This window comes from Parasteatoda tepidariorum, chromosome X2 (genome assembly GCF_043381705.1).
Source record: "Parasteatoda tepidariorum isolate YZ-2023 chromosome X2, CAS_Ptep_4.0, whole genome shotgun sequence".
In the NCBI taxonomy this organism is placed as follows: Eukaryota; Metazoa; Arthropoda; class Arachnida; order Araneae; family Theridiidae; genus Parasteatoda; species Parasteatoda tepidariorum.
Genome location: NC_092215.1, coordinates 48,478,881 through 48,497,930, shown reverse-complemented (window position 1 = coordinate 48,497,930; position 19,050 = coordinate 48,478,881). Strand labels below are relative to the sequence as shown.

Below are 19,050 nucleotides of genomic sequence, written 5' to 3'. Positions count from 1 at the left end.
TGTCTGAAATGTATATTTGTTTGTCTGAATATTTTTCATTATCATACACATTGTAAGTTCCTACAGTGCTGAAAACAAGTTCTTGCTGCAATGTTGAAGTTGGTACTGCATAGAGATTGAAGAAATAGAAGGAAGACTTCCTTGAGACTTGTGAAATGTATTACTTTCCTGTTATCAGTATTTTTTTTTTTTAATGAAGTACTTTCAGAAGCCAAAAGCAAAAATTTGAATTGCATTTTTTATATGGCTATAAATATTTAGTTATGCTGATAACAAGTTGTTACTTTAAGGTCAAGATTATTTCTGCTAATTAATGTTTAATAAAAACTTTCCTTTATTTACTTAAGTGTAATATTCTTACACTTAAGAAGAAAATTGAGAGTTAATGTGCTTTTTGTAATCAGTTTTTTTTTTTTTTTTTTTTTTTTTTTTTTTTTTTTTTTTTTTTTNTTTAACAACTCTCTAACCTCTGCAATCTCTGTCTTTTTTTTTTAATTTTATTTATTATTATTTTTTTTTAAATGTCATAGCGAAACTTCAGAGGTAAACATTTTAAATATTGTTAATATTCATTATTTGAATTGTATATTTATTATGTGTCTAACTCTTAGTTACTGCAAACCTCTTGAGTAGAAAGGTTCTGCATATTTCCTGCAGAAAAACTGTTGGTGTGCATTAAAAATTAATTGCACTTTTTTGGTGCAGTGCTGTGTACAATTCCTTTGTTTGCTAACCATGTCTCCGTGTCTTAGTTGAGAAATATGTGCAGAGGGGAGCATATTCAGAAATTGGACTTAGAGTTAAGCCAGTGTTCTACCTGAGCGTTTTTAGAAGATTTGTCCGTCCTGCCTGTCATTTGATCTCTAAATGCACCCTCCTTTCCCTTTTTGTAATAATAAACCGCTATCCCTCAAAAACTCCTAATTTTAGCTTGCCTTTAATTATTTTCAAAAGCTTCACTGTTATTTTGATAATGAGTGATAGTTATTTTGTAAAATAATATAAAGAGTAATTTAAAAATTAGGATCAAATTCAGTTATTACATAATTTGATAAATTTTAACCGTGTTTTAAGTGAGAGCCCTTTCAAGACTCTAAGTGCCCTTTACTGCAAGTCAGCGCCCCTACTCTTTTTTTTTTTTTTTTTTAAATTCTTGGGAAGATCTCTGGTTAACCAATTTACTGCAGTTCCATAATTTATACCGAAGGTAATTAAAATGTAATGTCATTTTACATTAAAATGTGGTGATGCCAACATTTTGTATAAATTTAATACGCTTCCGAAATTTTGTATCAGCCTAAAAGTTCTGTTGCTTTTGAACCGTGGAACTTCAATTTAATTTCTGGTAACAAAATTTCAAAAGCTTAAGCTGTGTCATTTTAGCATTTCTTTGTAAAATTTTATTAAATATTGCCTTGACTAAAGTTTTAAACTGCATCATCTAAGCCTTTAGTTTTGTTTTATTATTAAAAATCGTTTATTTTTCATAGAATTTTCATAATAGTATTGGAATTAAATTTTTGTAACAGTATTAAAATTATTTTATTCTTTAAATCTCATTTGAGAATTCTCGTCGTTTTTTCTGTTTTTCTTGCATGGGAAACGATGCAAATTGATTGATTTTGCCATTTCGTATACTATAATTATAAGAAGCACGTCCTTTCCTTAAAAAATATTCATAAAGCTACCTGGAGTGCCCCATGTGGTACTCATGCTAATCAAATTGATCATGTACTAATTGATGCAAGACATTACTCAGACTTGGTGGACATGAGAGCTTAAGGCTAACGTGGATTCAGTTAACTTCTTGATAATAGCTATAAGTCCGATCCAGATTATCGTAACTCAAAAAAAGTGCAAGGGAGAACCGTTAAAAGCATATAACTGTAATAAAATTAAAAGGGTAAGACTTGAATATTGCAAAAAAGTACAGGAACAGTTGAATTTAATGAATTGTGATGGTACTGTGGAAAATAAATGGAAATGTATATAAGACAGTATCTATAACCCTGCCAATACCAGTGATTGATAAAGTAACTAAGAAACAGGCTAAGGATTGTTATGATGTTGAATGTGTTATTGCTAATGATAAAATGAAGGGCACACAAGAAATAGTGCAGATGAGTATCGTAGACTCAGAAGAAAAATTTATGCAAATGAAAAGGGTCTTTGATGAGAAATTGTTATAGGATGTTGAACATCTGAAATCCATTAATGAATGCAGAGCATTCTATCGAAAATATAACCGCAGTTGATTAGACTTGTACTTCTTGAAACGATAGCATAAATATTTTAATGAACTTATAAAAATTGTGAGGATGTTGAAATAATTGCATCTGAATCCAGCAATGACATAGAAATTGAGGCTCCAATTAAAAACTTCAAGATTAAGGGCTTCGGGATATGATCTTATTTTAGCTGAATTGCTAAAAAAGATTGTGAACCTACCTTAAGGAATTTATCTGAACTTATTAGTGACATATGGTACTTAGAGATTATGCCAACGGATTAGATTATTAGCATTTTGTGTCCAATTCACAAGAAAGATCTTATGACCTGTGCCAACTATCGTGGCATTAGTCTGCTTAGTATAACTAATAGAATCTTGTCAAGAATGGCTGTTACTGGAATTTTACATTGAAACACATCCTTTTATTAATTTCAAGGTTGCTTTTGATAGCATTAATAGAAATTTATCTTTTTGAAACAAGATTTTAAAAAACCTTCGAGACTCATTAAACTAACGAGACTCACATTGAAAGATAGAAAGAAGTAGGATTAAGTTTCTGGGATATGCATATGCTGGTGATATTGATGGAATTTTTCGCTCCATTCCGGCCCTGAAAGAGGCATTTCTTGCCCTTGAGGTGGCTGCCAGACGAATGAGCTTAGTCATTAATGTAGAGAAAACAAAATGCCTGTTATCTCAAGGAACGAGTTCCAAGCCCCTATTTTGAAATAGATTTAAAAGAGAAGTTTTACTTACTTGGGATCAATGATTACTATTGATAGCCGAATGTCTCCTGAAATAAAGAACAGGCTCTAAATATGGGCTAAGAAGAATACTCAAAATGTCTATGGGCTAAGATTTATTAAATTTAGGTTTCTTTCTAGAGAAACTTAAGTTCTAAATTTTCAAAGCTCGTGTCAAGCCGATCCTTGAAATATGCTTCTGAAGCTAGAACAATGACTAAACTGAAAGAAAATTGTATTGCAATTATTTGAGGGAGAAATTTTGAAGAGAATAACTTGATGACGTAAATTAAAACTAGAGAAGCAGATTTAACTTAGAACTGTACAAGATTTATAAACAATCTGATGTTATTAAATATATAAAAAATTAATGGAATGAATTGGATAGCTCACGTGATTCAAAATGAGTGGTGACAATAGAATTAAAAAGATATTGCTTTTTAGACACCCTGGAGCAAGAAGGCGTCAAGGGCCGCAGTTGAGATGGGCTGATTCGATAGAGGGAGTCTGATTTTCTTGCTGATAGCAAAAAATTATAGATGAAAGAGGAAATTTTCTAAGGAAGACACTGGCCCACATTGAGCTGTCTGGTTAAGAAAAATGGCTATTCAAGTTAATACTCTGAATAGCTTTTTTTCCACTCTGTTTATGTATGTAAGAATCTCAAAAATGGGAAAAAATCCTATTAGTATGCATAACCTAATTATGATTTTTGGAAATATTTAAAAATATATTTGAAGTAAGTAGAAGGTGCTTATTCTTTAGTGTAAAATTTTGCTGTGTGCACCCTGTGAAAGCATGTATTTATCAAGTAAATGGATGAATTTAATTATGTGACTAAAATATGTTTTTAACAGTCCTGAAGATAGTTGTCCACACTAAAATGAATGTACTTTCTTGTTATGTGCATTGATCTGTGTTTTGGTGAAATCAGATTTTAGATTCCTAATATTCAAATTTTGCCTTTAATGAAATAATTCATGGTTGTAATTTAAAAGCTTTCTTTTGAATGGTATGACTCCTTATCTAACATTTATTGTATACGTTTATTGCACGCAAATAATTTCTTGTGTCTACTTTATTATATTGACAAATTTGTTCCTTCAAACTGTGTTGGTAAAATATTAATTTGAAAGTGAATTAGATGGAGTGATGCAGCTATAAAAGAATTGAAAGAATGTCCAGCTGCTTGAAGTAGCTTAGCTTTGTCTTGAGTGTTTCAATATTTATAAAAATTATATTTTTATGAAATAGTGATATGTTTTGCATGCATTTCTGTATACACATTCTTAGAAAGTTTCTTTCAAATCCACGCCTTTTGTAATTAAATAGTATAGTGACCAATATATAAGGTTTGAAACTACTGCTGAAATGTTAACTGCATCAAAATGCAGCTAAATACATTTTAAAAGTATCTTAAAGGTTAACTGCCATGCTCTGAGCTGATTTTTCTGGTCCAACACAAAACTGTTTAAAAACCCATTAAATTTTCTGTATTTTAAAAGATATTAAGATTTTGTAACTAACTGCTAGTCTTTCTCTAGTTAAAAAAAGCTGAGTTTTTAACTGGAAATTGAAGCAAGCTGTATATGAAATTAATTAGAAGGAAAAAAAAAATTTCTTTGCAACTATACCTGTATGGGCATCGATAATTATTTTTTACTATTATGACAGAGAGTCCTACTCTAATTTGATTTGTATGGTTACATCAAGTTTAGTTTTGTTTACCCCTTCATTATTTGAAAAAAGTCATTGCTGTTTAGTTTTTAAGTCATCTTGGATTTGTATACTGTATAGTATACATTATTTATGTGAATTTTTGCCAGAGATTGCCAGTGCTATAAAGTGCTTCGTGGCTTACTGATGGTGAAATCCAAATGATGAAATCAAAATATTCATCTGTGGTATTAGACTTACTGACTGAGGAAGCACATGCAGATAGTAAATGTGTGCAATGCCAGATATACTTGGGTTCAGGTCATACACCAAATTTAAAAATTTGGCTTATAATTTTGAACATCCTTTAAATGAATTTCAGGTATGTCTGCTGGACATCTTACTGAGTCTGGCAATCTAACTGCATTCACTTGAATCTGAAACTGACATCTCATGCAATTGAGTCTGGCAATGACATCACACTGCCACTCTTAAGCTGTGTTTAAAGAGGTATAATTACTCAGATAATTGGAATTTTAAAAAAAAAAAAAAAAGCTTTTTAATGTGCCATTATTTACCAAAATGCTTCAATTTGCAAATAGCTGGATTATCAATATATTGCCTGGTTGTTAAGAGTGTAAGTTTTCAAAGTAAAATAATTATAATTCGCATGTCCCCTAGTCCAAACGTAGTGGTAACTTAAATATTCGGGAAAGCATACTATATCTAGGTCTAATTTGATTTGAGCTATCAAATCAATTCAATTTTTATTGTATGCTATATGCCAGTTAGTTAATATTTGTTATATGTTTTGTCAATTAAATTTTTCTTTAAAAAAGATTTCTGGTTGAATTAAAATTACTCATTGCAAAGGAACGTATGTGAATTTTTTTTATGCTAAGTAGTCTAAGATATTTGGTGTATTTGCAAAAGAATACCTCAACAACTAAAGACTGTATTTATGAGGAATTCTTATCACCAAATTAATTGCTTTTAAAAATAGTACTGAAAAAAGAAATGTGGAGATTTTACTGGGATCTAACTAACATAATTTGTTCCTATTTTAACGTAAAATGTACTAGCCACTTAATATTCAACTTTCATAGGACAGAAGTAATTTGAATTGTGGAAGTATGTTTTTAGTGTTAGAACAAATTTCATAATGCAAAATAAGCAATTAAATTGCTCAAATACAGTCTTTTTCACCGTAATTTCTGCTAGAAATAACAGTTAATTTGGAAACTGACTTCCCTTAGCAGGTAAATAACAATTCTGAGGTCTACTTCATGTTGAATTATACAATTATGCTCATATAATACAGTATTAGTTGGTTGCCAAAATACAGCTTTTCAAATTTAGTGTTCTTTTGTATTCATCCTGCATTTATTTATTTTTTTTAAATGTGCATGCTCAAGCTTGCTTTTTTTATTATTCCTTTTTGCGGTTTAAATGCTTCTAATTAATATTAAAATAATTACAAATTTTCGCTATTAATTAGAATGAATCATATGCAATGAAAACAGACCAGCTTATAGATATCATTGTTGCAAAATGGTCTGTTACTTGTATATAACATTCTATAAATACAATTTTTTTTATTGACTTCTAATATTGTAGCTAGTATATAAGTCTGTTTTCTTAGGTATTCTAAGATATTAAGAATTGTTTTGTTTTTTTTAATTCTATTACAGATGATAAAGAAAATGGAGAATCTGAAGAAAAGTATGATGAGGATGGTGAAGATGACGATGATGTAGTTCCTGATGATTATGATGAAGGCGAAGATGGGGAAGGAGAGGGAGAAGATGATGGTGCTGATGAAGATGAAGAAGACGAAGAGGATGCTTAAATTCTTAGACCATTTCTTTTGGGGGGATGATTAGCGAACAAATAATATTGTCATTTCTTAATATCAGACAAACTTTAAATTTTTAAAATCACACCCATTTTTTTTAATGTGAAAATTTACTGTTACATACTTAGTATTGTAAATCTTTAGGTACTGTATCCCTGACCAGTATAAGTGATTGTAGCCCTTTTTATTAAATACAGATAGTTCTGGTATCTAAATGTTACTGTTAGTTGTTGATGTAAAAAAATTGCACAATATTCTTTGCAGTTAACATCTCCCGTGTCATCTCATCTGTCATGTTTGTGTCTTCATTCACCTGTCATTTTTTAGATTGTGTTGAGCATCGCAGCAGAATGAAATACGCATGGTTTTGTTATATTTGTCATTACATTTTGCAGTATCTATCTTTAAACTGGCATTGTTATTTCATCATTTATGTATATGACGCAAAGTTATTCAAAGCATTTAAATATTTTGTGATTTTTCAACCATGGAATATCCCCAAAACTTACTTCATTTAACTTAAAAATAGATCTGGATATATTTCTTTTGTCATTTTTTTATCACTTGCACATACCATTTTTTTTCACTTTCCAGTATTGTGATTGTGTATATACGGAATTAAAAAAATTTCCATTATTAGCTTTTTTTCAAAAAAATATACCTGCTGTGTTGTATTCTATATCATTTAAAGCCAATGTGTATTTTGTTCTTGAGTTGTGAATAAAAAGCTCTTTGATTATACTCGTTATTTCTTTTTTTTTTTTTTTTTTTTTTTTTTTTTTTTTTTTTTTTTTTTTTTTTTNATATTATGTACTTATAATTCGAAATTTAATTACGCACGCTGCATTGCATAAATGACGCTGATATTCTGGTAATTTTACATGTTAGATAAGAAAAAAAAGTTTCTTGCACTCTGCTGTAGCCAGCTCAGGTTTCATAATCGAACCGAAAAAATCTCTTAAGGTTTCACCGATCACCGGGACCAATTAAACATTTCCAATTCGTCAATATGTTATTCCTTTATAGCAAAAGAAAATTTATTTTACTTCTTGTTAATTTTATTGTTGGGGGCAAGCTGATGACCTATCGCTTTGCTCCTTATTGATCAGTACCATAATCATATAGAATCCATTCCCTCCTAGCGAGCATCAACTTTTGCAAAGTACAAATAGCTATAGTGCCACCATCTATCGAATGTTATGTACACTAATTTTAGTTCAATAAAAGTAATTAACTATAGAGTTAATATAGCAAGTGATGATCTGAACAGGAATCTGAATACATTTATTTAAATGTAAGGATTAAATATATATATTAGAACTTGGTATGAATTGAGATCTCATGTACTTGGAATAAAAGAAAAGATGGAATTTAAAAATAGTGAATAATTATTTTTATATGAGTACTGATAAAAATTGAACTAAATCTTATATATTAAAATAGTGAATTCCAATTTTTAGATTCTCTTAATTTAAAAATGGAAACTAATAAAGATGCACATATTTTTTATGATGATGCAAAAGAATCAGCATGAGTTGAGTGGTAGTTATAATATGAAAACTGGAAAGATACAAGAAATTATTAAAATATGAAAGATGCTTTCAAATAAAGTTTTGAAAGGTGATATATTTATTAAATATATTACTAAACAATGCTTATTTTTTAAACCTAGCTAAATGGGCTATGCGAAGATAGCCCCCTGAAAATGAGGAAATTAAATTGCATTCGTTTGCCAACTTCGTTTTTAAAACCACTTTTTTCGGACATAATCCCGAAAATTTCATTACAGGCAAATAGACTACATGCAAGAGTTAATCAAATATGCTTCTCACAGTTGGCTGGAGAAAAACAAGGTAGTGCCATCATGTCTACCCTATTGGCCTCTAAGATACGAAATTTTATAGAATGGCTTGTTAATGAGAGGAAACCGAATAATCGTGCCTATAAGAAATATTGAGCAAAATCCATGAAGAGCTTTAGCGAATTCTGTAATATATTGGCCTGGCGCCAGTAAACAAAGACAGGGATTAGTTTGTGTATGTGCCTCGTGTATGCAGGAAGCTAAAAGCTGTTCTGAACCTTTGAAACCAGCTAGTTTTCCTCAGACCATGGGAAATTGTAGCTATGGACTTAATCAAACTTCACTCAGAATGGTATTTATTAGTAACAGATTTTTACACGTGTTATCCAGAAGTGGCAAAACTGAATGGTTATAACATCCAAAGAAGTAATTAAACATTCCTAATCGATTTTCGCCAAACATGGAATTCTAGATATTGCAAGGTCAGATAATGGACTACGATTTGAAGTTACCAAAACAGCTGAGTTTCAAGAGACTTCGCAGAAATATACGGTTTGAAGAAGATGACTCAAGTCCAAGGTATCCTCAAAGCAACGGTTTTGTTGAAGCAGCCGTACAGACAATTAAGATTCAAAAAGTCTAATCCTCTTAGTGCGACGTAAATTAACAACAAAAAGTCTAAAATTCCTTGCTTAGTCTAAAATTGTCTAAAATTCAGTTATCGAACGACATTAATGAATTGTTGCTGGGACGTCGATTACAATCAATTTTACCTTGAGCAATTTCACTACTTCAACCAAAGTTAAATGAGAAGGAGATGTTAAAGGAAAAAGAGTAGAAGACAGAAAAAGGATTATGATTTGAAACCAAAACACCCAGCTGAAAAGGTATAGATAAACTGATAACTAATAGGAAGGCTGAATCACCAAGGTCATACTTTGATAAAGAAGGCAAACCAGTGCTTCCATGAACTTAGCTACAGATTCCTCCGCTGAAAGATGATCTAAAGCAAGGATGGGCAAACTACAGCCAGCCGGAAGATTCTATCCGGCCCGCTGATAAAATTTTAACTTGCCGATCCGTGGCGAATGTACATTATACATCCGTTTTTTTTTTGTCTTCTTCGTTTAAAACTCATTTTGTTCTACAAAACATAAATTAATGCTGAAATCAGAAGTTTTTATAGAATAGCCGAAGATTGGCGCTAGCGAGCGTTTGTCTTTCTCGTCTCGAGGAGCTGACATGCGGAATCTTAATATGGATGGTGTTTTCGACACTAGAGAGCGCTGCTAGCTGTATGCCACTTATACTTCCGGATTACTGTTTAGGGGGTATTTTAAAGCCATTTGGCTCACAACGTTATCATTGTGTTTTAAGATTCTTGCAAAGGTGGTATTTGAATACTTATTATTAACCTCATCTTGCTCCTCGAACAATATGCTAACGTAAGATGGTGCACAGTGCAGTAACAACACGAACAAACAGATAGAAAGAGGCCAAATCAAGACTGGCAAAAAAGCGAGTTATTCAAAATCTAGCAACTATGTCACCTTTTTTAACAATATAATAACTAAAACAAATTTTCACTTCAAACTCACCAGAATTACATAATAACATAAATATCTTATGAATTACTGCAGATATGAGCTCAGAAATTATCTAATTTATTTCTTTTATTGAAAACAAAATTACCCGTTTGAAAATATCGCCTCGCAGAATGCATGTAGTAAGCAGCTGCAAACTTTCTAACCCGAACTAGAGCAGGTATACAGCTCGAAATTGTTATTGTTTACATTTTTACTGAAAACACCATCCATAGGTGTTCTAATGTGGCAGACTGCGCATTTTAAGCTCCAGCGAGCGGGTTTTTATGTCTGCGCGAGTTCTAACATTATTGCGTATGGAAAGGTTGCGCGCATCTAACGTTATTGTAAGTAATGGTGGGTCCCGCAGTGGACTGATTGTTAAGACACGGTTCACAGCAGATCACCGAAGTCAGGCATCACTGGCTGCTGTCAGTGTGCGGGTGGGGGACCACTTGGATCAGTCTGCGTAGAGACCGAGGGTGTGCGGTATTGGTCCTCGTTAAACTGTTCTACCGTAAAGTGCTCGACTTCGCGTGCAGGTCGTTGGGCTACCGAAGCGGGGGTGCCATCCCCTCTGCAGAGGATCAAAATTGTGATGGCTTGTCTTCGGATCATCCTCAGGGATGTTTCCCAGACCGTCGCCAATAGCCCATTGTGCAGTTCTAGTGCGGCGTAAATGAACAGCAGCGAGTAATGGTGGTATTATTAAATGTATAAAATAGCTAGTGCTTGTTTGAGTTATTTGTAAAAAAATTTGACCCCAAAATAGCTACTAAAAAACGCGAAGTTGATTCAGAGTGCCATGCGTTCTATGATGAATGGACTTTGAAATATTTTTTTACACTTTTAAAAGATAAACCAGTATGTCTTATCTGCAATGAAGCTGTAGCAGTTTTTAAGGAATACAACATCAACCGACATTTTGCAGCAATGCACAAGAATGCCAACTACGGTAAAAATATCTAATTCTGTTTGAATGGTACTGAAATCTTAAAATCTGCGTTCAAACTCAAAATGGAATTTTTTCGAGCCATCTTCAAAATTCTTTATGTTTTCCTTATGTACTGAGGGTATTGAATTTAGCCTCGAGAAATGAGACAAGTCGTTCTTAGCTAGCTGCCCAGCAAACAGATTAAGTATCAGTTAAAAAGCTTTGAGATGGGCCCAGATAGCATCTATGAATTGATTTTTCCCTTGCATCTTAACATTCAAGTTGTTCATTTGGTATGACAAAGAAGATCTGTGAAAAATACTAAGTCTGAAAGCAATCTATATCTTCTAATATTTCGCACACTGCTGAACGCTGTTTCTCATAGAAGGGCGAAGTGCCGTCTTTCAGCTACCAAACTCGCTCGAAAACGCACCTTTACTTTCGTGTAATACAGTACACCAGAGTATTTAGATTGCATGGACTGAAGAAAATCTCGGAATTACCTCTGAGTAAGCCCACGAGATCGAGTAGTATTAACAAACTTTACTACTGCATCAAGCGCGGGTTTCATACTCAATGCAGATTTACACAGAGCATAACAAAGTGTAGAAAAATAACGTTATTCCTGGGATAGTTCTGATTAAAGAGTCCAAGGAATTTTTTTCCTTACTACATTTCGTGCACCATCAGGCGTAATATTACATACTTTTGTTTTGGGCACTTTCAAAGTAATAAGCCCTTCCTGAAACTCACGAAAAATATCACATATCGTTGCAGTTCTCTTTAGGCTTCGATTCTAGAAGTCGGCGTTTACAGTCTCAAAATTATTTCTCTTGTCTGGAAATAAAATATCCCAAACTTAGAGCATATGTTGTTCAACAAACTTTCCCTAACCGAGATTTATTATTTTTAGCAATATTGAGTGCTACAATGTAACTTGCATGTGTACTGCTTCTTGATCCCTGATCTAGAGGGAGCTCTCTTTCTGAAGAAGATAACAAAAGTAGCTTACAAGAGATCTAGATCCAACAGTCTTGACTCAGAAGATGGATAAATCTCCAAAAACTGCTGTTACTCGCTCTGGGAGAACTGTGAGAGCTTTGAATAGACTCATTGTTTCAAGGGAGAGATGTAGCTATGTTAACTGTAACTTTGCATAAATATATCTTGTTTCGGTTTTTGCATCTCATCAGGTTGTTATTAAAATGTGTTCGTGATGTTAGATCATGCTCATCTATTTAATTATAAGTCGAAAGGTACATAACCACCACACAAATATTGACATAAGAATGAACTGAAATTTTAAAATTACTAAAAGAAATATTCCCCCTAAATCATTAATAATGCGCAGGATAACTGCATTCATAATTGTTGACCGATTAATTATAAATACATTCGAAATACGAATAATTAGGAATGAAACCATGTATAAGGAAAACAAAATTTACCTTTGATGTTTTGTTTTGTTGTTAATTTACGTCACACTAGAGCTGCACAATGGGCTATTGGCGACGGTCTGGGAAACATCCCAGAGGATGATCCGAAGACATGCCATCACAATTTTGATCCTCTGCGGAGGGGATGGCATCCCCGCTTCGGTAGCCCGACGACCTGCGCGCGAAGTCGAGCACTTTACGGTAGCACAGTTTAACGAGGACCAATACCGCACACTCTCGGTCCCTACGCAGACTGATCCAAGTGGTCACCCACCCACAATCTGACCGTAGCCAGTGATGCTTGACTTCGGTGATCTGCTGGGAACCGTGTCTTAACGATCAGTTCACTGCGGGACTACCTTTGATGTAGAAAATATAGGTGGTTGCATGTGTGATGCATGCATGGTTTTGATACTAGAAAAGATAATTTGTTTGGGCAATTAAACAAGCATTTAAACACATAAATACACGTTAATTATTTAAATAATTAAATTTCTTCTTAAGAATGGTAGGTAGGTATTTTATTAACGTACTAAAACTGAACAATGGGTTATTCTCGACGGTCTGGGAAACATCCCTGAGGATGATCCGAAGACATGCCATCGCAATTTTGAGATTCTGCAGAGAGGATGGCTCCAATGCTACGGTATCCCGACTCTAGCACTTTATGGTAGAACAGTTTAATGAGGACCAATACCGCGCACCATCGGTCCCTACGCCGGTTGAACAAACTTATCATCCACCCGCTTACTAACCGCAGCCAGTGATGGCTTCGGTGTTCTACTGGGAACCGTGTCTTTACGATAAGTTCGTTGCAGGACTATTAAGAATGACACACGTTGCTTTTTATAAATGTGTTCCATTTAACCGCCAAATTCTCCCCCTGGTTGTTCTTCAGCTCCGTTGTTGCCTAGTTGTTCTTCAGCAAACTAAAAGAATGCAATATATATTGCATATGGTATGATGCTTTGTGGGAAATTCCAAGGGGAAGTGGTTCCTCTTCCCTTTCCACCTCGTTGGTAGAATTTATGGTTACCCAAGCTTTTCCGAATGAGAATCTGATTGGCAAGTTTATATTTCGACAATCAGGTTTTTACTCGCTTTTCTGAATTTACTGCCTCGGAATTTTTGTATCAGTTAGATTGATCGCTAGTCACGTCCACCCAAAGGTCTATGAGCGTGGTGACTTGATAAAAATACTTTGATCAAAAAGTAAATAAAATAAAAATGGGAACCAAGAAATGGTAGAGAAAAGACAAAATGCACAGGGGGAAAAAGTTACACACTGTTGTTGAGAGTATGATATATCAAATGAATATTCTCGCCCTCTGTGGTTTTTAAAATTCATTCTAATTTTAAAATTATTTAATGAAGTTCAAGAAATAAAATCATATTTAATTACACCCTCATACAAACAGTTTAATCCACCCTGATCTTTTACTTAAAAAAAAAGAGGTAGATGTTTTATTTACGTCGCACTGGAGCTGCATAATGGGCTATTAGCGACGGTTTGAGAAACATGTCTGAGGATAATCCGAAGACATGCCAATGCAACTTTGATCCTCTGCAGAGAGGATGACTCCTCTGCTTTGCTAGCCCGATGACCTTAGAGTTTAACGAGGTCCAATACCGCTCACTCTCGATCCATACGCAGGCTTATCAAAGTGGTCACCCACCCGCTAACTGACGGCAGCCAGTAATGCTTATGAAGTTGATTATAAGCAAAGAAGTTTTCACTTACCGGAAAATAAAGAGTAGTTTTCAGAGGGGATTGCTCCCTTGATTTGACAGCCCGACGACCTGCGTGAGAAGTCGAGCACTTTACGGAGAACAGTTAATGAGGACCGATACCGCTCACCCTCGGTCCCTAAGCAGGCTGATAAATGTAGTCACCTACCCGCTTACTGACCGCAGCCAGTGATGCTTGACTTCGATATTTTACTGGGAACCGAGTCTTTACGATCAGTCCACTGCGGGCCAAGAAAAATGAGAAATTGGTGTTCTTGAAATTAAATAGGCATATAAAAAGTTCCTGTATTTGTCTCTAACTTTGATGTGACTTAATCTACTTTGATGAATGTTCAACTTTCATGCTTACTTTGATTCAAGTAGCGAAAATTGTGCCAATGATGGGTATCGAAATGAAATTCCTAGTCATGAAGCACATTCGTGAGAGCATACAAAAGCTTAGGGTCATTTCTAAAAATGCGCTACCTAGAATTTTTCCAGTTTCAAGGAGTGAGGCACCTAGATCATAACTTCCCCTTAACGGTTACAGCCAAGTTCATCCCAAATTCGGTTTATTACGTGCGTTGAAAAAATGCAGACAAATTATTGTTCAAGGGCCATTCTTACTGCATACAAAGCTGTTGCGTGCGTGAATTCGGTGATGTGAGAAAGAACCTGATTGAAGAATTTTTTGCATGTAAAAATATTTAACCAATGGATGGGTGATCGTGTAAAGCTAAGGGTGGTGGCGCTAGTGGTAAAATTGCTCTTTCAAGACTTCCGGGTTACTGCTTCCGATATATTTTTACGCCGCAGATTGAAAAAACGCGCCATCATATTATTGCATCATATCTTTTGCAGTATTTCACATGTACCGAGTTCTTTCTTTCAGCCTTTAAACTTCAGCATTATCATATTAATATTATAATCATTAGAATATTTTCTAATTAGGCTAACTTAAAAAGATATTTTTAAAGATATTTTTGGCGACATTTTATTCAAATGTAGCCAAATAAGGGATAAAATACAAAACATGGCAAACCTTAAGAATTATTCACAATGAGATATTAACTTTCCAAAAATTTTTTTGGCCTTACGACCTCTGAGAATCAATACATTTCTGAAAGCTCTTATGAATGGTACAATTATGTTTAGATTTGAACCCAAATTACAATAACAAAACTGCATAGAATATTAGGCTTGTTCACACATCACCTCGTAGTCATAACATAAGCGGAGGGATACACCGGAAATTTTCCAAATTGCTTCCGGTTCAAGGACGCTTGTTATTGTTTACGTTAGACCACCCATCCATTAGGTTCCCATCCATACACGCAAATTGTTTGCATTGTTTGCGTGTTAGCTGTCCCTGAGGAACCATTTCTTTTACATCTTGTTGAATACTTGTGCTAGATGTTTTTCTCATATTTCTTTACATGTCTAGTTTTTCAGACGGACCGCTCACTGTAGATGCAAAAGACTAACAGGAGTCTAATTTGCATTAGCATGTGTATTTTCTGTGCACTTTCTTTCTCGTATATGCAGGGCCCGCGGAAGGGGTGCACTGTCGCTGGGAGCGGCAGGTTATGGGGGGGGGGACGCAGGCGCAGATTTAATGATCACTAAATTATTAATTTCCTCCTTTTTTTTCAAATATTGTTTTTTTGGTTTATATGTTTATAGGTTGTTTTTAATCATAGGTTCTTAGATTAACTTACTTCATGGTTAAAAGTGCTCTGTGTAATAGTGTGTGCCCAGGTTTTTAAGTCTGATTTCGTAACTTAAAATATCATTTGCACTAACTATTTAGTTGAAGTCACCCTTTCGAACCATTAAGATTGAATTCTAATGAAGTAATGGATAATAGTATTTTTTTCTGGAACCATTTTCATTGTTGAGTTTTCACAGATTCAAAGCGCACTTCTATACACATCGAATATGTAAACATAAGTATCACATCATCAAAAAAGTTTCATTAGGTTAAATAAATTTACCAAAATTCTCAACATAAATATAGACTATGAGACACCTAACATGTATGACATCTGGAAGCCAGTGTGTTGCTCCATTATGTTTCCATGAGGTATAGGAAGTGAAAATAGTATAAGATTTGAAACTTACGTTAAATTAGTATTGATAATAATAAAAAATAATTTTTATAGTAAATTAAGCTTTCATTCTAAGCAAATAACTTAAGTGAAATTCTCTGAAACTATCGATGAACAGAATTATTAAGTCTCAGATATAAATTATTTACACTAATTTCCAGAGCCTAAAATGAAGAGAATAAAAACAGACAAATTAATGAAAGAAAACTATAACAAAGATTTATAGATATTTTATGTAGAATACACATAATTTATGGAGTATTAACATTAAAACTTTGCAATATAAAACAATTAGTAGAAGCTTAAATTTAAAGAAAGAACCCTGAATAATTTAATAATAAAAATATAATTTAAATTTTGACCTACGAAGAATATTAAAAAGCAAATTTTCTCAGATTAAGTGTTTAGGAAAGATTCAAAAAGTTTTGTGTAACAATTTCACATTGGCGGCAGTGGAAGATTTACTCAATAAAAGAAACTGTACAAAAAATAGATGTTTTTAAATCTAACTCTATGATAATCCAAAATTTTTTTTAACATAAGAATAACTAATAACTGGCTAAGATAGTATAAAGGCCACTAAAGTTCAACACGCCCACTGAAAACTTGTAACTAATTCCGACTGAGATAAAATACAGTTTATTGTAAACACGGAAGAAGGGTTCACTTGATGCATAAATTCTGCCAACCTATAAAAGTTAAAAATACATTATTTAAAACTATTTATAGAAAAAAACTCGCACACATAAAACAATAAGCGATTAACATTCAACATTATAATTAAAATAGTTTAGTGAAACCAATTGTTTGAAATTAATAGTGTTTCATAATGGTTTATGTCACGTAAAATTAAAATGTCTACATAGAAATAATAAACATATTTAAGCTATGCTCAAAATACACAAAGTAAGTTAATGAAAAAAAAAAAAAAAAAAGAAGACGAAAAAAAAACATGTTTTAAGTGCTCAAAAATAGGTGCATATTTTTGAGTTCTTGAAACATGTGGACTGTTGTTACTTTCAAGAAGCATATTTTTGAAGGGAAAGAAGTTTTCAATCAAGTAATACAATTAGTCTCAAATTTTCACTACCATTAAAGCAATATTTATAAAATGCATAAATTATGATGACGATCACAATGGTATTTAGGTTACATACAGGGTGTTTTACGAGGATTGCTCTTAATAGGTCTTTTTGGATACCTAATCAAAAATGAAGAGAAAAATAAACACACATTAGGTAACTTAACAAACAATCAATATTTAACAAATTAATATTTAACAAAGAAAAAAAATATTAACGCTATCGAAATTTGACAAATAACAGTACAGGAAAGTGTAAAAAATATACAATACACATTTGATTGAGAGAAGAAACAGACAGGAGTTGAAAAAAATTATTATTAAATACACCTTCAAGTTACAATATCCAACTAAACTTGTTTTGATGTTTATTACATCTGCCTTTCTCAACTGTAATTTGTCAGTCTTCAATTATGTATTTGTTTTTTCCTTACCTTAATACTGATTGCAATATGCATACTTTTTGTTTCATGAAAATATGATATGAAAATGCATGTCAAAAGTGGTATTCACAGAACACACTTTATATTATGCGTAAAGTATTGCATCTATGCTAACAAATCTAACACATTTTACCCAAATAATTCAAGATTTTGTATGATCCCAGAAAAAAAAAAAGTTTTTTTATCAATCTTGGAGCAAATAACGGAACTTTGAACAAATAAAACTTAACATTACACAAGTTGATAGAAATAAAAGGAATTCAATTGAAATGAATTCAATTTTATGACTGTTACATAACATTAAGCATCATGAACACTCCAAAATGAAGCTGGCAAAAGAAATATAAAGCATTTTTGCTTAACATCAATACTTTCTTTAGTTTATCAGGATACATGAAATTTTTTTTAAACTATTATTGACGAAATAAGATATTCTTTGCAGAAACATTTTTAGTGTCAAGTAAGCTAGAGTGCAAGTGCTCAAATATATTTTGACCCTCTCAGAATAAAACACGTGGCAAAGAAGATAAAAATGAAATGAAATTAAAAAAAAAAAAAAAACATTTCAAAATTCTCTAGCAAATTTGTACAAAGATCAAACCAATACAGAGATATTTATATTAAGCTAGAAATGCATAAAAATAAAAAAATAACTGAATCTTAATATAGAATTAACTTATCTTATTCCTAAATAAGCAATAAAAGATAGATAGGTACTTTATTTACGTCGCACTAGAGCTGCACAATGGGCTATTGGCGACGGTCTAGGAAAACATCCCTAAGGATGATTTGAAGACATGCCATCGCAATTTTGATCCTCTGCAGAGAGGATGGCTCCTCTGCTTTGCTAGCCCGATGACCTCAGAGTTTAACGAGGTCCAATACCGCTCACTCTCGGTCCCTACGCAGGCTTATCAAAGTGGTCACCCACCCGCTAACTGACGGCAGCCAGTGATCCTTATGAAGTTGATTATAAACAAAGAAGTTTTCACTTACCGGAAAATAAAGAGTAGTTTTCAGATCCTAATTAGAACGTCTATATTTCTTGAAACAAGCTTCAAAATTTAATCCCTGTTAACAAAACCAATTTCTTCTACATTGTCACGTTTCCCTAAAAATGTTTTCCAACTGGTGAATGCGCGCTCATACTTTGAGCAAGTTATTTTGAGCAACGTAGCTTTGTGTAATGTGCGACTCGTCGGCTAAATAAATTAATTTTGCTATCTTGCCGGGGAAAAATTTGACCAATTATTAAATGGTTTCTGTCCACGTGACTTTTACTTCCTCTTTTTTTTAAAAACAATTTTTATTTTTGATCAAACAACCCAGGTAGCAAAGCGATATAGTTTAACATTATAAAGATGCAATAAAATACTGCCGAGCTAGAAAACGCTAAACTCCAGAATCCAATCTTCTAATATGAATGGGTGGTCTAATGTAAACAATAACAAG

General features: G+C 33.1%; 1 protein-coding gene and 1 long non-coding RNA gene across 2 annotated transcripts in view; one reads left to right on the top strand and one right to left on the bottom strand.

Moving 5' to 3' along the window:
• LOC107449508 (prothymosin alpha-B) overlaps window positions 1–7,225 on the top strand; it is a 42,506-nt gene extending 35,281 nt beyond the window's left edge. The window contains exon 4 of the mRNA XM_016065037.3: window positions 6,321–7,225. Within this exon, the coding sequence (XP_015920523.1) occupies window positions 6,321–6,478 (158 nt within the window). The 3' untranslated portion in view covers window positions 6,479–7,225. The remainder of the gene's footprint in view (window positions 1–6,320) is intronic.
• LOC139427221 (uncharacterized) overlaps window positions 1–19,050 on the bottom strand; it is a 423,254-nt gene that overhangs the window by 208,822 nt on the left and 195,382 nt on the right. The gene's annotated exons all lie outside the window — the stretch shown is intronic.